The 20,444-nt window shown below is 38.3% G+C and overlaps 1 protein-coding gene and 1 pseudogene across 1 annotated transcript; both read left to right on the plus strand.

Moving 5' to 3' along the window:
• Nucleotides 1–1,124: 1,124 nt before the first annotated feature.
• Nucleotides 1,125–5,897, plus strand: LOC108593926 (olfactory receptor 4C6-like; annotated as a pseudogene).
• A 9,539-nt stretch (nt 5,898–15,436) lies between these two features.
• Nucleotides 15,437–17,552, plus strand: OR4C16 (olfactory receptor, family 4, subfamily C, member 16). Its single transcript, XM_017978538.5, has one exon. It carries the CDS (start codon nt 15,470–15,472, stop codon nt 16,409–16,411), a length of 942 nt encoding a protein of 313 aa, XP_017834027.1. The 5' UTR covers nt 15,437–15,469; the 3' UTR covers nt 16,412–17,552.
• The last annotated feature ends 2,892 nt before the right edge of the window (nt 17,553–20,444 follow it).

Consider the following 20,444-nt stretch of genomic DNA (forward strand, 5'->3'; position numbering starts at 1 on the left):
ATTGGATTTTATTACAGACATGTTGAGTAAAACAATCCCAAGAAGCATAAATCTATCTTACTGGATTGTTACAAAAATGAAATTATATTATGAAGAACAACATTTCATCCACATTGAGCATTATCAAAATAAGCAATAAAGATTGTTGTTAGTATGAATCTTGGAATCAGGAAAAGCTGGATTTGAATTTCACTTCAGTGTTTACTAGTTGTGGGAAATAGGTGTCACTTTTTTTTACCTCTCTAAGCCTCTATTGAATATTTAAGAATATCTCACAGGATATTCCACTGACTGAGACATAGTAGGGACTCACTGAATATCAGAAATATGTAATAATGATGACAATAATAATTCAAATTTAGAAAAAAGACATGTAGATGAAAAGAGTATAGTCATTAACAAGTGAATAACCTTTGGGACATGAACTATGCTGTGAATTTGATGATGTTCTATTAATGCCATCAAGAGCCTACACGACTCTTCAGCCAGCTCTCAGCTAGTGTGTCGCAGGTGCTCAATAAATGTATGAAATAAATAAGCGAAAATTTATATCATCTTTTCTTGGGTGTGTTAATGAAATGAAAGTCAGCATCCTAGCTTGAAGTTACCTAAAAGCAAAGGTTAACAGAAGGTCTTATATATAAAGAGTTTATTTCAGGAAACAGAATGAAGGCACTGGGGAGAGTGAAACAGGGGAAGAAAGAATGTTAATACAAGATGGCGTTAAGTTGATTACCATTTATCAGTTGGCTCCTAGTTACTGATGGCCAAGAGTTTCTCTAAGAGTGTTATTCCCTTCATATTTTCAGGTGTGGGTATGCACCAGAAGGATAAGGCAGAGTCTCCTGTGTGTCACAGCAGCAAGCACCACAGCAGAATACAAGAGTTGCACTAGTCAAAGGAGGCATCATTGTGGGATCAGTAGGATGAAGCTGCTGCTGCTACAAGGTTTTAATTCTTAGCAGCTGTTTTCTGTAGCAACAACTAAAGAAAAAAGGTAGGTTAAGAGGATGTGGGACAGAGTACAAAGGACGCCCAACATACCTATTGATTACTAGTTAAAAATAATGCTGTTTTTACAGATTTTCAGCTCAGAACAATATGCTTTCATCAGCCTCTCTTAAATGGGGACTTCAAATAATGTGACTGAATTCATTCTTTTGGGCATTACAAAAAATCCAGAACTAAGGAATATATTCTCTGCTTTGTTTCTAGCCATGTATGTGACCACAGTGTGGGGGGAAGAAAATCTATTCATTGTAGTGACTCTGGATGCAAGTTGGAGTCTGAGGTCACCTATGTACTTCTTCCTTACTTCCTTGTCTGTCGTGGATGGCACCTACTCTTCCGTCATTGCCCCTAAGATGACTGTGGACCCCTTCTCTGAGAAGACTACCATCTCCCTTGAAGGCTGCATGACTCAGCTCTCTGCAGAGCATTTTTTTGGTGGTATGAGGATTAGCCTTCTCACTGTAATGGCCTATGACTGTTATGTGGCCATCTGTAAGCCCCTGCACTACACAACCATCATGAGTCTACAGGTGTGCTGCTGTTTGTGGTAGGAGCTCGGGTGGGAGGATCCATACATGTCACAATACAGCTTCTTTTCATGTATCAGATACCCTTCTGTGGCCCATAAAATATCACTGACCATTTTATGTGTGATTTGTTTCCATTGTTGAAACTTCTCTACATGGACACCCACATTCTGGTCTCTTGGTTATTCTCAACGGTGGAGTGATGTATATGGCTATCTTCCTTATCCTAATTGCTTACTACATGGTCATCTTATGCTCCCTGAAGTGTTGTAGCTCTGACGGTTGACGCAAAGTCCTCTCCAACTGTGGCTCCCACCTCATGGTGGTTATCTGGTTCTTTGTGCCATGTATTTTCTTGTACACGAGACCTGTGATCACTTACCCCACAGACAAGGCAATGGCTTTACTATTGTGGCACCCATGTTAAATCCCCTGATCTACACCCTGAGGAACACCAAGGTAAAAAATGCCACAGGCCGGGCGTGGTGGCTCACGCCTGTAATCCCAGAACTTTGGGAGGCCAAGGTGGGCAGATCACGAGGTCAAGAGATTGAGACCATCCTGGCCAACATGGTGAAACCCCGTCTCTACTAAAAATACAAAAATTAGCTGGGTGTGGTGGCATGGGCCTGTGGTCCCAGCTACTTGGGAGGCTGAGGCAGAAGAATCGCTTGAACCCAGGAGGCGGAGGTTGCAGTGAGCCGAGATTGCACCACTGCACTCCAGCCTGGTAACAGAGCAAGACTCTGTCTCAAAAAAAAAAAAAAAAAAAAATGCCATAAGGAAACTGGATGAAACAGGGGGGTCACTGGCTTGCATGCTAAGAATAAACTTTTTTTTTTTTTTTTTTGAGACAGAGTTTCGCTCTTGTTACCCAGGCTGGAGTGCAATGGTGCGATCTTGGCTCAAAGCAACCTCCGCCTCCTGGGTTCAGGCAATTCTCCTGCCTCAGCCTCCTGAGTAGCTGAGATTACAGGCATGCACCACCATGCCCAGCTAAGTTTTTGTATTTTTAGTAGAGATGGGGTTTCACCATGTTGACCAGGATGGTCTCAATCTCTTGACCTCGGGATCCACCTGCCTTGGCCTCCCAAAGAATAAATTTTAATGCAAGGCCAGTAAGGTTTTACTCTCTTCATTCCCTGAAATCCACTGGGTACATGGGAACCAGAGGCATTTTTAAAATTTTGTTGTTTTAGAGACAGGGTCTCACTCTGTCCCCCAAACTGGAGTGTAGTGGCACAATCAGGTCTCACTTCAGCCTCAACATCCCAAGTTCAAGCAATTCTCCTGCATCAGCCCCTGAGTAGCTGAGACTACAGGCCATGTGCCACAACATCTAGCTAATTTTTTTTGTATTTTTAGTAGAGACAGGGTTTCACCATGTTGCCCAAGCTGGTCTCAAACTCCTGAACTTGAGCAATCTGGGATTACAGGCATGAGCCACCACACCCATCCCAGAGGCATTTTTAAGCACATGCAACAGGCCAAGATAACACAGTGTCCTGCATAATCAGGGTATTGCCTACACGTCTAGTCTACTACACCAGCACATTTTGTATTCCATCCCCTTTCTCACAAGGCTCTAGACACAATTAAAAACAAAACAAAACAAAACAAAACAAACCCAGTTTGACTACTCGGAGCCTTTCCCAGTTTAGGGATTTTGTTTTTCTCTCTCTACCACAGTGATCTTTCCCAGAGCCTTTGCTTGGCTGGCTCCCTGTCATTGTTTTCTATCTTCAGATGGACTGCTGCCTCCTCAGAAGAGTCTTTCCTGGTGATGTTCTTTGGTAATTCCCTTCAGTTATTTTCTAATTTCACATACGAATCATATCCCTATTACTAATGATCACAAATTAAGCTTTAAAGATTTATTTAGCTTTTATCTTCTGTTTTCCCTAAAAGCTTGTAATCCTTGTCAAGGCAGAGATTATGTTTATTCATTGGTGTGTTAACCCAATTATTAGAACATTCCCAGTCACCCAGTATGATCTTACTAAATGTTATTGGATAAATATAAATCTAAAAGAGACTATGAGTTAAAAAATTTTGCAAATGAATATAAATAAAAAAGTGGGAAGAGCTCCAGAAGGAAGCACTAAACACGGAAAGGAACGAACAGTACCAGTCACTGCAAAAAAGAACCAAATGGTAAAGACTAAAGACACAATGAAGAAACTGCCAACCAAAGGGCAAAACATCCAACCAAAAACAAAATGGCAGGATCAAATTTACACATAATAATATTAATGTTAAGTGTAAATGGATTAAATGCCCCAATCAAAAGACACAGACTGGCAAACTGGATAAAAAGTAAAAAATCATCTGTGTGCTGTATTCAGGAGACCCATCTCATGTGCAAAGATGCACATAGACTCAAAATAAAGGAATGGACGAAGATTTTCCAAGCAAATAGAGAGGAAAAAAAAAAACCAAAACAAAACCAGGGGCTACAATCCTAGTCTCCAATAAAACAGACCCTAAACCAACAAAGTTAAAAGGAGACAAAGACCAAAAACTCAAACAAACCAACCAGAAAAAAAATGAACCCATTGAAAAGTGGGGAAATGACACGAACAGATATTTCACAAAGGAGGATATATATAAATGGCCAACAAGCATGAAAAAATGCTCCACAGCACTAATCATCAGGGAAATGCAAATCAGAACCATCGTGAGACACTCCCTTACTCCAGCCAGAATGGTGATAATTAAAAAATCAAAAAACAGTAGATATTGGTGTGGATGTGGTGAAAAGAAAATTATACATTGTTGGTAGGAATGTAAATTAGTACAATCTTTATGGAAAACATTACAGAGATTAAGCACTAAGAGCAGATCTACCATTTGATCCAGCAATCTCACTACTTAATATCTGCAAGGAAAAAAAAATCATTGTATCAAAAAGATACAATGCAAAGGAAAAAAAGTCATTGTATCAAAAAGATACCTACACACATATGTTCATTGCAACACAGTTCACAATTGCAAAAAAAAATATGGACTGAATCTAAGTGTCCATCAACTGAGTGGATAAAGAAAATGTGGTATATATACACACACATGCATGCACACACATATATGTATATATGTGATGTGTGCATGTATGTGTGTGTACATATATGTATTTATATGTACACACACACACACCATGGAAAACCACTAATTCCTAAAAAATAATATCTTTTGCAGCAACTGGAATAAAACTGGAGGAAATCATTTTAAGTGAAGTAACTCAGGAATGGAAAACCAAATACCGCATTTTCTCCCATTTAAGTTGGAGCTATAAGCTATGGCCACACAAAGACATACAGAGTGGTATAACGAACTCTGGAGATTCAGAAGTGGGGAGGGTAGATGGCAGGGTGAGGGATTAAAAACTACCGTTTGGGTACAAGGTACACTACTTAGGTGATGTGTACGCTAAAATCCTAGACTCCATCAATATACGATTCATGAACCAAAAACCATCTGTACCCTTAAAGCTATTGAAATTAAAAAATGCATATATATAAATTTCATATATCTTAAGAGATTATATGTGTGTGTGCCACACACAAAAATATTATAGAACTATCAGATGCTTTTATTAATGTTTGAGATATGAAAATAAGAAAGAATTCTATTCATCAGCAATGATTGTGATATGTTAAAAAAAATGAAGAAAGGAAAAAAACCACACAATTTCATTTTGCTTTGGTCACCTAATAGTGACCCTATTCATGCTTGCTACTGAAATGATTTAGCATCAGTTGCAGCTGTGGTTGTCATGCCTGTGTTCACTTTTGGAAAGAGGTTTGTATTATTACTATTTATATTATACAAATGTCAATCTGGTTAGTGTTTGATATCCAAAAGGAAACCAAAGTGAGACAAAAATGAAGGAGATACTCTCTCCAAGTTACATCTGTAATGTTCGTCAATATTTGAAAGTGGATATTCATATATTGACAATGACCCATTTCCAAAACTAATTTATAATGGTACTATTATGCAGATTGGACATATGATCTATGCAGTCGTATCCCCGAAAGACAGACAACAGAAATGACACTGATGTAGGCATTTAGCTCTTCAGCCTTTCAAATGATGAAGTCTAAGCTGATAGATAATTTTGGCTGAATTCCGGGGCCAAAGCTGATCTTCAGAGCATCTCTATTTAAAAGTCCCTAGCCAGGTACTCAAATGTGAGAAATAATTGTCTACACCTCAGGTTCCAATGTATACAAACAATGGGAACTTCCAAAGACACACAACTCTTGAGTAAGGGTAGAGCTTTGCCCATGCTCTCTGTGACAGGGAGGAAAGAAGACTGATCTCTGGAAGATGCTCCGTGTAAAAGAAGAGTTGGTGTAAACTCAAGCGGAGAAAAAGAAATGGGCCTCAGTTGCATTAATGATCAACAAGTTACCCAACAATGTCCCCAAATAGAAGAAAAATGTAACATTGCTAGTCAAATTCTTTTTCAATTTGGCTTCATTTGTTTTATTATTCATTCGCTTACTAAACTGTTGATTATTAATTGTATACTAGAAATGGTGGTTTACAATTGCTCACTGTGGTAGCTATGGTGGAGAACAAGCTAGTCAAGATCCCTACCTTCAATAAGTGCTTATAATTTATAAAACTTGCTAAAAAAGAAATAAGGATTTTCCCATAGTTTCTATCCTTATGTAAACTTTTTCTCTTTTAATGTTCTTTAGTCGTTAATCACTTCAGTCAGGACTTGTGTGTGAGCTCATGGTTCTAGAGCTCATGTTCTGAAAGCCTACTCCTTTGGATTCCAGATGGCTATTCTTTCATGACTTTACCATGATTCTTTGAACATGCATCTTGAGATCCTTCAGGGATTCTTTCATGTGTTTGGATAACCCAATATCTTGTTGTTGGCTTCATTCTGTAATCTCTCTACCTGTTTTTTTTGGGGGGGGGGTGGGGGTGACTGCACACAAACTGGTAATTCTCACTGTCATTCACAAATAATAATTTCAAAATCCAGTTCTGCAGTACTGACTTGATATTCATACTTAAAAAAGATCAACTGTCTACTGAACATTTTCACTTGTCAATCCCATGGCTACCTGAATTTCAACCTGTCCCTATTACCTTGCTTTAATTCTAAGATCCTCAATCTGAGGTACTATTAGTCATGAAATGATAACGAAATGCCATTCATGATGAAATGTCTTTCATCATTATCACTTTCTAGTACTCTCTGGTCTTCAGTTTAGCGTAGTGTAAGGAAAATGTGTGGAAAGAGGGAAAAATCACAGGATAAAACAGTCATTAGTATAAACTTTAATACTGAACTTACTAAATATGTAACCTGGGCAAGCTGCTTAATTTCTGTGAGTTTTGGGTTTCCCTCATGTGAAATGTCATTGTTAACACCCATATCATAGAATAATTATGTGAATTTAAAGATATAACTTATGTAAAGTGGCAAGAACAGAGCCTGATATATAAAATGTATCTGATAAATATTTGGTGAAATAATATTAATTCAATACAATTTATTTCTTAATAAATGTTTTTACTAACATGAGTTAGTAAATCAAATGGAAATAAATTTGAAAAAATGCGAGATTTGGTGCTCATCACACATATCAATCCTCAGACCACTGGCTATAAATATGTGGTTCTTTGGTGCGGACTGTCAGTAGCCCACAGAAGAGAATCTCTAGTTTCAGAGCTGCACACTGCCTTCCCTGTGTGCACTTGCAAATATATGTTACAGGTGTGTTATAGGAGAGTTAAAAGTTTGTTTCCTAATGCAGGGAATGGTGGCTTAGGGCACTGGGTGAGAGCAGAGTTGATGTCTTGCTGATCCACTTTTTTAAAACCAGTAACCGGCCGGGTGCGGTGACTCACTCCTATAATTCTAGCACTTTGGGAGACCGAGGTGGATGGATCACGAGGTCAAGAGATCGAGAACATCCTGGTCAATATGGTGAAACCCCCGTCTCTACTAAAAATACAAAAATTAGCTGGCGTGGTGGCGCGCGCCTGTAATCTCAGCTACTCGCGAGGTTGAGGCAGGAGAATTGCTTGAACTCAGGAGGCGGAGGTTGCGGTGAGCCGAGATTGCGCCACTGCACTGCAGCCTGGGCAATAAGAGCGAAACTCTGTCCCCCCAAAAACAAAAACAAAACAAAAACCAGTGACATTATTTTTGATCCTTCTTGTTTTCTGTTACCCTCTCCAGCACCCATTTTATTTCTCCTCTTTTTCACCCGTACCTTTGGTGTGCCTGAGGTACCTAACACCTCCACACCCTTGTTCATATGTGGCTACTGGATATGAGAAGGATTAACTTACTATAAGCTAAATAGAAAAAAACAAAGTTACATCTGGTTAGCAAAAGAAGGGACTCTTTAGGGAATAATTCACTCTAGGACGCTAATCTCTTATGTCATTATGCATTAAACTATTCTCTCAAGGTTGCAGAAAGAAACATTTAAAAAAAATTTACAGGAAGGCTAGTTTCAAAAAGGAATGGACAGACAACACTAAGAGACTCTTCTACCAGGTAAGATTATTTCCATCTTTGGGAGCTCAGAGAGTTATCATTACAGATTAATTCACAATAATTTATAAATATGTTTTTATATGTCTCATAACCATGCAGTTCTCACATTCTCTGAAAGAGAGAAAAAAAACCTAAATTTCTAAAATTTACTGTTAATATAGGAACTAAGTAGAATGAAATTTTCTCTGGAATAAAATGATCTTTTGAACTCAACAAATATTTTATGAGCACCAGGCACGTGAAAAGTCATGATTGTGTGGGGAGTAAAGGATGCATTTCATGTCTTAAGTTTTATTACAATTTCTTGAGATGGCAGGGTAAATAAATATTCACTGTTTTTTAAAAATGCAAGCCACTGGGGCAAGATAAGTCTTCACTAAGAGTTGACAGGTCCTAGAAGCTTGGAAGAGATTATGTCTGATAAAGAATTAGAGAAAAGGTTAATAGAGAAAGTAACCTTGACAAAGTTTTTGGAGAATACCAGATTTTTCATCTCCAAATGACAGATTTGAAGACAATATTGTCTATCACAGCATTGAAGTGTTACTACTGGCTTGTTTTGAAAATATGATAAGAATATAATTTGAAATTGGTACACATCTGAGATTTAGTATAAAAAGTTAAATAATCCTCAGAAAATGTTCAGAGTAAGCATGAAAACGTGGAGGCTAAAATTTATATATCAAAGGGAAAGATAATAGGATATATATGTGGTAGGGACATTGCTCAAAATACTTTGGGTAAAAAAAATCTTCCCTCCTTTGCCCAACCTCTTTCCACATGTCATCTTATCTATCCTTGCCCCACCAGAATGCTCATGCTCTCTGTGTAGTATGATTTGGAAAGGGACATGTATAGGGACATCTGGGGCAACCAGATATAGGAAGCATAGATAATGCATATTAAACGTTATAATTTGATTCTATGGCCAGGTCGTTTGGAAGGGCATTCCTTGATTGGATAGCAGAAATCATGAGACTCAGTTATATATGGGCAGGAACTCAAGGAGAGTAGATTATAATACACTTGGATTTAAGAATTTGGAGGATACAGCAGCTTGGGACAACCTGTTTTATTTACTGCAGAGAATGATAAATTATGCAAAGATATTAGTGAGGATAGAGATTCTCTTAAATATAGAAGTCAAGTATAACTGATTTAGGGAGAGTTGGGTGGTTTAAGAGATTTCTTTTTTTTCTGCTTTATTTTATTTATTTTTATTTATATATTTTATTATTATTATTATTTTTTGAGATGGAGTTTTCGCTCTTGTTACCCAAGCTGGAGTGCAATGGCGTGATCTCGGCTCACTGCAACCTCCGCCTCCTGGGTTCAGGCAATTCTCCTGCCTCAGCCTCCCGAGTAGACGGGATTACAGGCACGCGCCACCACGCCCAGCTAATTTTTTGTATTTTTAGTAGAGACCGGGTTTCACCATGTTGACCGGGATGGTCTCGATCTCTTGACCTCGTGATCCACCCACCTCGGCCTCCCAAAGTGCTGGGATTACAGGCTTGAGCCACCGCGCCCAGCCCTTTTATTTATTTATTTTATTGTACTTTAGGTTCTGGGGTACATGTGTAGATCATGCAGGATTGTTGCATAGGTACATGCATGGCAAGGTGGTTTGCTGCCTTCATCCCCTTGTCACCTATATCTGGTATTTCTCCCCACGTTTTCCCTCCCCAGCCTCCCCAGCCCCTGCTGTCCCTCTGCTAGCACCCCCCAACTGACCGCAGTTTGTGATGCTCTCTTCCCTGTGTCCATGTGTTCTTTTTTTTTTTTTTTTTGAGATGGAGTTTCGCTCTTGTTACCCAGGCTGGAGTGCAATGGTGTGATCTTGGCTCACCATAACCTCCGCCTCCTGGGTTCAAGCAATTCTCCTGCCTCAGCCTCCTTAGTAGCTGGGATTACAGGCACATGCCACCATGCCCAGCTAATTTTTTTTGTATTTTTAGTAGAGACGGGGTTTCACCATGTTGACCAAGATGGTCTCGATCTCTTGATCTCGGGATCTACCCTCCTCGGCCTCCCAAAGTGCTGGGATTACAGGCTTGAGCCACTGCAGTCGGCGTCCATGTGTTCTAATTGTTCAACAGCCGCCTATGAGTGAGAACATGTGGTGTTTGGTTTTCTGTTCTTGTGTCAGTTTGCTGAGAATGAAGGTTTCCAGATTCACCCATGTCCCTATGAAGGACATGAACTCATCATTTTTTATGGCTGCCATGGTAGATATGTGCCACATTTTCCTTTATCCAGTTTATTGTTATGGACATTTGGGTTGGTTCCAGGTCTTTGCTATTGTAAACAGTGCTGCAATGAATATAGGTGTGCATGTGTCTTTATAATAGAACAATTTATAATTCTTTGGGTATATACCCAGTAATGGGATTGCTGGGTCAAATGGTATTTCTATTTCTAGGTCCTTGAGGAATCGTCACACTGTCTTCCTCAATGGTTGAACTAATTTGCACTCCCAACAGTGTAAAAGTGTTCCTATTTCTCCACATCCACTTTTTAAGGAAAACAATGCTTCTCACTGTGGCCTCTGCAATACCACAGAGAAGCCTAGGAGGAGCCTCCTAACCCTGGATTCCACTCCCATCTGTCCTTCCTGGTTGCTTTTCTTTCAGCTATTCTCTGTTACCTCCAATATAAATACATTGTTCACTATTGTTTTGATCAATATATTTAGGCATCTAAAGTTGGCTTATCTTGTTTGAAGATTTGTGGAGAGTGCAGGAGTTATAAGAACATGTGCTGTATTCCTGGTGATGCTTTGTCTCCAGACCATTGTAACCCACTTTTGTGTCTGATTCCCTTGAGAATTTGATGACAGCTGTTAACACTCCTCTGCAAAGAAAATGGATGTAGAGTCATACACATAGACATACACAAAAGTGTGCAGCAGTATCAGAAGGCTATGTAAAACGTTAAGGCTCTCCTTGAATCTCTTAAGAGCCAAGGATTCATATAAAGAAAAAAACCCAACAAATTCTTGAGATGATCACGTTTATTGGAGTGAGTCCCCAAGTCTTTCTTAGCCGTGTGGTGCCTTGCAGAGTACATCTTCTACTCCAAGTCATGGAGCTAATTCACGGAGTTATCTGAAATTGATCTCCGGCTTTTTGGTTTTTTTTGGCTTTTTAATTGAGGAACATATTTGCCATTCTCCCATTCATAATACATAGAAATCTCCAATAAGCAACCAACAGAATGGGAAAAAATTTTCGCAGTCTACCCATCTGACAAAGGGCTGATATCCAGAATTTACAAAGAACTCAAACGGATTTACAGGAAAAAAACAAACAAGCCCATTCAAAAGTGGGCAAAGGATATGAACAGATACTTTACGAAAGAAGACATATATGAGGCCAACAATCATATGAAAAAATGCTCATCGTCACTGGTCATCAGAGAGATGCAAATCAAAACCACATTGAGATACCATCTCACGCCAGTTAGAATGGCGATCATTAAAAAATCTGGAGACAACAGATGCTGGAGAGGATGTGGAGAAAAAGGAACACTTTTACACTGTTGGTGGGAGTGTAAATTAGTTCAACCATTGTGGAAGACAGTGTGGCGATTCCTCAAGGCCTTAGAAATAGAAATTCCATTTGACCCAGCAATCCCATTACTGGGTATATATCCAAAAGACTATAAATCGTTCTATTATAAGGACACATGTACACGAATGTTCATTGCAGCACTGTTTACAATAGCAAAGACCTGGAATCAACCCAAATGCCCATTGATAATAGACTGGATTGGAAAAATGTGGCACATATACACCATGGAATATTATGCAGCAATCAGAAATGATGAGTTCGTGTCGTTTGTAGGGACATGGATGAATCTGGAGAACGTCATCCTCAGCAAACTGACACAAGAACAGAAAATGAAACACCACATATTCTCACTCATAGGCGGGTGATGAAAAATGAGAACACATGGACACAGAAAGGGGAGTACTAAACACTGGGGTCTATTGGGGGGAAACGGGGAGGGCCAGTGGGAGGGGGAAGTGGGGAGGGATAGCCTGGGGAGAAATGCCAAATGTGGGTGAAGGGGAGAAGAAAAGCAAAGCACACTGCCATGTGTGTACCTACGCAACTGTCTTGCATGCTCTGCTCATGTACCCTAAAACCTAAAATCCAATTAAAAATTAAAAAAAAAAAGAGATATAAGTAAATCAACATAAAAAAAACAAAGAAATCTCCAATAAGCAATGATGTGGATGTGTTTTGCCATCAGAATAGTACTAATTAGATACTATTAATACATTGTTAAAGGAAGAGAGAATGTTCAATCTGGAAACACTAAGCACCATTAGAAATAGCACAGCAATAGCACAGAAAACAAAACAAAAACTAAGCACCTACGTTTTAACGGAGATTGGGTTTGGTACAGTGGAGAATAACATCCAGAGAACACATAGCTTTCCAGTATTCTTATTCCAGGATGGAAGCTAGGCACACATAAATAATTTATTTTAAGCAATTACATGTAATAGCATGAGAAAAGAATAAGGGAAGCCTTTAGAAAGCTGCAGAGATTTATTACGAGGCAATTATGAAGGCTGCTTAGACGTAGTTATTTTGCAGTTGTATTTTGAAATGTTACAATAGTTGATGTAGGTAGAAATGGAAAGGAATTCCAGGGAAAAAGACATACTCTGATTATTGACTAATCTATTGACTAAATATTTGATGAAGACCTATAATTATTACCAAGTTAATTACATTATATATTTATAATCCTTAATTTATCTAAAAAACTTTATGTTCAAATATATAAGGTAAACAATAGAGACCATCTAGAAACAAATAGTCTAATGGGATTGCTGATATACAGACCAAAGGTTATACCCTTAAAGGAGAGGTCAAAATCATAAAGTATTAGATGAAAAATATTTCTATATTATCAGGCCTCCAAAGCCTACCTACCACATTTTCGAGCATAAATACTTAATGATTAATTACCCTTTTAAATGAATAAAGGAAAAAAATGAGCTTATTGTAATGATTAAAATACCAACCCAGTTCCCTTACAGTTTAAGATACTTTTCAAAGATTACCGAGTCCAAAGAGTACAAAGATACCAAAGATAAACATAAATGTGTGCATATATATAGATATATATGTGTGTGTTTTAGAGCTGCATTCTGCCTTCCCTGGACTGTACTTGCAAATAAATGTTACAGGTGTATTACAGGATTGTGTGTGTGTATATATACTGTTTTATTTTTAGCATGCCAAAGTGAATAACTTCATCAGACACTTACCTGGGAGTATTTTTTTTTTATTTGGAGGAAGATAAGGGATATTTCAAATCTGGTGAAGAGAAGAAAATTCATCAGGGGAGAGGAAGTAATATATATATAGGGAATTTTGTGTCTATTTTGTCTACTGTATTCTGTTTGGCCAACTTGTAACTCTCATGACAGTGTTTTGAAGGTATTGATGGGAATGTGGAGAAACACCATAGGCTTCCAGACTATATTTAAATAAATTACACTTTGGTTTATATTTGCATATATGTACTGTCTAGTGTTACCTTGACAACAAAAATCTAAAGAAAAAAATTTTTCTTTTTTTTTTTAAAATTTTTTATTGGATTTTAGGTTTTGGGGTACATGAGCAGAGCATGCAAGACAGTTGCGTAGGAACACACATGGCAGTGTGCTTTTCTTTCCTTCTCCCCTTCACCCACATTTGGCATTTCTCCCCAGGCTATCCCTCCCCATCTCCCCCTCCCACTGGCCCTCCCCTTTTCCCCCCAATAGACCCCAGTGTTTAGTACTCCCCTTTCTGTGTCCATGTGTTCTTATTTTTCATCACCCACCTATGAGTGAGAATATGCATTGTTTCATTTTCTGTTCTTGTGTCAGTTTGCTAAGGATGACGTTCTCCAGATTCATCCATGTCCCTACAAACGACAAAAACTCATCATTTCTGATTGCTGCATAATATTCCATGGTGTATATGTGCCACATTTTTCCAATCCAGTCTATTATCAATGGGCATTTGGGTTGATTCCAGGTCTTTGCTATTGTAAACAGTGCTGCAATGAACATTCGTGTACATGTGTCCTTATAGTAGAACGATTTATAGTCCTTTGGATAGATACCCAGTAATGGGATTGCTGGGTCAAATGGAATTTCTATTTCTAAGGCCTTGAGGAATCGCCACACTGTCTTCCACAATGGTTGAAAAGAAGAAGCCTTGTGGTAATATTTGTTTCTATATTATTTTTTAAAAAACAAATCTTGATTGGCAAAAGCAACATTTCAAAGTTGAAAAAGGATTGACTTTTCCAGGACAGAAAGTAAAGTGAATGAAGAAGGCAGTTACTATCTACTCTCTTCTCTAAAATCACATCACCCTCTTTCTTCCAAATCTCTGCTCTGTTCCAGGAATGTGTGGGTTTTGGATGTCTGGATAATAAAAACCCTGCTGGGGATTACAAACATGATCTGGTTTAATCAACCCTTCAAACCACCCCGGTTATAAAATGCTTTCTTGTTTTCACGATTCAAGCTAAACACTTGAATTGTGAAAACAAACAATTGAGTAGTAATACTATACTCAACCCTCATTTCATTTAAACGTAACTTCAGGGATTCTGAGTGTTCTAGGGGTGCTTTTAATAAATTAGAGGAGGAAAATTAGAAATAGGGATATTAAAGAGATATCCAATATTCTAAGAACATTCAGTTCTGTTTATTAGTATATGTCAGTACTACATATTATAAGGACACATCAATGTAGCAACAGATTATTTAGAGGCTATAAGTGTTTTACTTTTTATAATCTAGAATATCTGGGAGAAATTTTGCAGAGAAGTGGAGCATACTAAGTATTCATAAATAACATATTTATATAAATATATACAATGAATATGCAATGTATAAACTATGTATTAATATTATTTATAGGGTGGTGGTGGTGTAGGTCTTTGTATCATGAAAGTTCAAGAGCAGTCAAATATATCTTAAATGTTGAATGATCACAATGCAAAAAGTGGCCTGAAAATTGAATATGAAAAAGAGGAAGTTAATATTAAAGTAGATCCATACCTCTTCCATTTACATTCATTGAACTGGAAATTAATTAGAATGATGCCAAAGCAAACCAAGACTTGTATTTGAAGAATGCTATACCGAAGCATCATGTTCATAAGCACATTTGAGACGCATAATAACCCCACGAAGTGGTCATCAAAATTATGAAACAAAGTGTTGAAGTGACTTTTTAAGAAACCACTAACAGAATGTATCTGGTAAGAAATATTTAATTTGGCATAAAACATTCCATGAAATCACATAGCACACTACAAATTAATTCCTTTGTTTCTTTCAGATAGACCATTTCACACTTGCTGCTTTACCACGCTCATGAGAACCATGTGGCTGAATAACAATGTGACTGAGTTCACTCTGCTTGGATTGACACAGGATCCGTTTTGGAAGAAAATAGTGTTTGTTCTTTTTTTGCTTCTCTACTTGTGCACCTTGTTGGATAATTTGCTAATTATTATTATCGTCAAGACCAGCCAGGCACTTAAGAACCCAATGTACTTCTTTCTTTTCTACTTATCCTTGTCTGATACCTGCCTCTCTACTTCCATAGCCCCCAGAATGATTGCTGATGCCCTTTTGAAGAAGGCAACTTTCTCCTTCAGCGAGTGCATGACCCAAGTCTTTACAGTCCATTTCTTTGGCTGCCTGGAGATCTTCATCCTTATCCTCATGGCTGTTGACCGCTATGTGGCCATCTGTAAACCCCTGCACTACATGACCATCATGAACCACCAGGTGTGTGGTGTGTTGGTGGCTGTGGCCTGGGTGGGTTCCTGCATGCATTCTTTAGCTCAGATTTTTCTTGTCCTGAGTTTGCCTTTCTGTGGCCCCAATGTGATCGATCACTATTTCTGTGACTTGCAGCCGTTGTTGAAACTTGCCTGTTCAGACACCTATGTGGTCAACCTACTCCTGGTTTCCAACAGTGGGGCCATTTGTACAGTGAGTTTTGTCATGCTGATGTTCTCCTATGCTGTCATCTTGCATTCTCTGAGAAACCACAGTGCTGAAGGGAGAAAGAAAGCCCTTTCCACCTGTGTTTCCCACATCATTGTGGTCATCTTGTTCTTTGGACCTTGCATATTTATATACACACGGCCTGCCACCACCTTCCCCATGGATAAGATGATAGCTGTGTTTTATACACTTGGAACACCTTTGCTCAACCCTCTGATTTATACCCTGAGGAACGCAGAAGTGAAAAGTGCCATGAGGAATCTATGGAGCAAGAAATTGATCACAGATGACAAGATATAAATGACGATCTCAAATCCTTCTTCAAGTTTGGAGTGCCCTAGAGGAAATCAATAGAGAATACTATCTTTTTATTGTTGGTTTAATATAATCTTGTCTTGGTGCATGAGGGTTAGTTCCTTTGGGAGAAGAGACAGGGCGGACAGATATCACTGGTTAATGTTGAGTTAGTTTTATGTGGCTGAAAAGGCAGCATGTTGTACAAACAGATATGTAAAGCTCATTGCCTTCACTGCTGTGTCTCTGGTACTCCTGGCTGCTTGGTGTCACTTGTGGTTTAGATCTGCAGTTTGCCTGTTTTTCTCCATGTTTACTTCTGGAATTCCCTGCTAATAGTTACCTATCTGTATGCCAACTGTCTAACAGTTTTTTGCTCTTCTTAATGGTTTTCTTTATTAGACATGTTAGATTCTTTATACCTCATGATCAACTTAGTTGTTCTTCCTGACTCAACAGAAAGTACCATATTTCAATAACTGTAGAAGCTTTATGTTGTAAGAAATGGTATACATGGCCTAGGTAATCTCCCTTTCAATTCTTTGATATGTATGCTGAAATCTTTCCACAAATTTACCTAGATACTTCCAGAACCATGACAGAACACAGAAAGAAAATTTTCCCTTGATCTTAAGAAGACTCTCACTGAAAGAGTTCTTGATCTTAAGAAGACTGTCACTGTTGGGGTTGTAGTCATATCATTATTATTTTTGTAAATCACTTTTTGGTCCTAAGTTGATCCCTTCTAATTTGGGGGACTATCAATTTTTCTCTTGAACCGTAATAATTACAGTAATTTGTTTATATTTGAAGGATATTATGACTATAGGATAGATAGCTCAAATTAAGGCAGAGATACTATGTGGGCTGGAAATAAAAAGTGTAACCAGTTGATTGTAGGAAATTTGAAAGTATCAACAGATACTTAGAATTAGAAAAATAAATAGTTTATCAAGATATAAATGATTGTAGTGAGATTTCTATACAATGGAGAAGAGAGAAACTTAAACAGAGAAGGCAGAGATGTTTGGTTGAGAGGTATATTTCTGCAGTGGAAATTGCTATCACCTTTTGTCTCTTTTATTAACTTGTTTGTTTCATGCTAAAAGCACATGTTTTATGATGGAAAATAATGATGTCTCAATTACTGCTCCTTTTCCTGAGTACTTTATATCCAATTTGATTATAGAAATGTTGACACTAGTTAAAGGCATACTTCTCTCCCTTCATATAGAGAGGATAAAACAAGCTAATTTTTGCATAACAAGCATAAAAGATACTGAATGACTGACCAAGAATATTAAAAAAAACTTTTCAACCTCAACTATAACCCATTATAAAATTGATATTATTGAATTCAACAAGACTTAATTAAGTTCTTGAGGGTACGCCACCCAAAACTGGTAAGACCTGGGACTGAGTGTGTCAGAAGGCAAGAGTAATTCATGAACAAATGGATGATTCTGATCCTATTACACTGTAACATGCTAAATCAATGCCCCTCTCTCAACTCACATATATGGGCTCATTGGGAGTATTGTATAATCAACTGACAGAGAAGGAGTTGATTTTGGTCTGGTTTTCAGACAAGTCACCTCAATTCATTGACCTCAATTGTAGAGAACAGCTGCCCTTCACAGAGCAATACAAAGGAAGTGTCACAGGTAAGTAGCATAGGGAAATTGTGCTAGTGGACAAAGACCTGACAAACTGTTTTTCTGCTTTGTATATAGGGAGAAGTATCCTAAATTAACAATATACATTGACTCAAGGGTAGCAGCGAATGCCTGGATTTTTTATCCAACTGGAAGATGAAAACACTGGGCAAGGTAGTCTATGAAACATTTGTGTGAACAGATCTATTGGAGTTGGAACTAACTAGAAAGATATAGAAGAGAATAGGCTTTAACTAGCCAGGTGATCAGGGTGAACTGTGTTCTATCTATCCAGTCTAAGGCTATTCAAATGATAGCACATGAGCAGAGCATCTGTAGTGACAAGCATGCAGGTTATGCCTAGTGTTATGGACTCCCTGCCATCAATGCTGATCTCCCTTCTGCCACCTCTGAGTGTGCAACCTGCCAGTAGCAGATGCCATGCCTGAACACTCAATATGATGCTATTCTCTGGGAAAATGGTCATCACCTGGCAGCAAATTGACGACATCAGACCTTTTTCACCCTGAAGGTGACAGTAATTTGTCATCAGAAATGATAAATACTTTGATACAGGTTTGCCTCCTATCTCCAAAAATACCTTCACCTACACCAGCAATCGATGGCTTCCAGCGTGATGGATACATTGACATAATATCCTTTAATCATTGCTGAGAACATGTTACCCATTTGTGGACAAAGGAGATAAGAAAGTGTTCTCATGATCTCAGAATTCACTGATTTTACCATGTAACCGATCATCCATAAGCAGCCAGACTGACAGAAGAGAGAAAAAGCCCGTTAAGAGTTCGATTAAGAAACTAGCTAGAAGCCATCTCTGTGAGGATTTGGGATGCTGTATATGCATTGAACACTGAACTGTTGCCTATATATGGTGTGGGGTCCCCGTTTGCCTAACAGACTAACGTACATCATTCTTAGACCCAAGTGGTGAAAATGAAGTGTTTACCATTGTCAACACTCCCAGGAACTCACTTTTAGAGTCTTTAGTTTCACCAGAATACAGGTCCTGGTTTCTGGAGAGAAAAACGTATTCACCAGGAAAGCTGTAGAAACACAGTAGGAACCACAAAATAGCTCCCCTTATGTGAGTAAATCGGCAGGTAAAAAAGAGTTACTATTCTGGCTGAAGTACTTGGTTCTGTTTGTTGGGAGTAGCAAGGGTTGTGAGTATAGATCAGGACAGAGATGACTGTATCCAGAACACAGAGAATGTAGTGGAATCTCTCTTAGCACGTACACAACCAAGGATAACTGTAACTGGACAATTATTGCAACTATAGCCAAGTCTTCAGTGTCTTGGGAGTTTTTTGTTTTTGTTTTTGTTTTTAGATGGAGTCTTACTCTGTTGCCCAGACTGTAGGACAGTGGCATGATGTCAGCCCACTGCAACCTCCACCTCCCAGGTTCAAGTGATTCTTGTGTCTCAGACTCGCAAGTAGCTAGGACTACAGGCACGAGCCATCATACCTGGCTAATTTTTTGTATTTTTAGTAGAGACCAGGTTTTGCCATGTTGACCAAGCTAATCTCGAACTCCAGACCTCAGATGATCCACCCACCTTGGCCTCCCAAAATGCTGGGATTACAGGTGTAATGGGATTCCCATGCCCGGCCCATCTCGGGAATTTACAGGTGAACTAGCTTGCTAGTTTTCTCTGTTTACTCAGATGACTGGAACTTCCCCCACCCTGCTAAGTCAGTTATCTAATAACGCCCATCTCCATGTTTCTAAAAATGCAACAAAATCTTTCACCAGCTTGTATTTTCTATCTGGTTCTTTTTATCATTTTTTTTGTTTTACTCTTATGTTAGTGACCATTCAGATGGCACAGGAAATACATTTTTATGGATATCAGAAATCCCAATTTTTAAAGTAGACTTTTATTAGTTTTCTTTTCATAATACAATGACACGAAAAGAAGAAAACCAAAAAGTACATAATATAACCAACTGGATGACCTGTCTGCATTAAACTATAAAGGAGCACATGCATAAGTTGATAATTCAAACACATCAATAATGCAAAAAACAAAAAACAAGGCATGAGCTGCGGTGCGTGGCAACAACAACAACAACAACAACAACAACAACAACTTGTGTCTTAAATTTGAGAAAACTATTTTGAAATTTCCCCTCTAAACTTTTAAATTATTCCTCAAAATGGATGCTGTTGTACTGTGACCAATACTTTTTAAGAGACTTCATAGAGGTACCTAAGGCTTCAATGTACTTATTCCAAATTACATTATTCCTTCATTTCTAAAACACGTTCTTCTCCAGAAGAGCAGAAGATGTCTGCATGTAAGGCGTTAACTGCTAGTTTAAAAGTGTTGCTATGCCCATATTTGCTCTATTCATAGA

Source organism: Callithrix jacchus, chromosome 10 (assembly GCF_049354715.1).
Source record: "Callithrix jacchus isolate 240 chromosome 10, calJac240_pri, whole genome shotgun sequence".
NCBI classification, from domain to species: domain Eukaryota; kingdom Metazoa; phylum Chordata; class Mammalia; order Primates; family Cebidae; genus Callithrix; species Callithrix jacchus.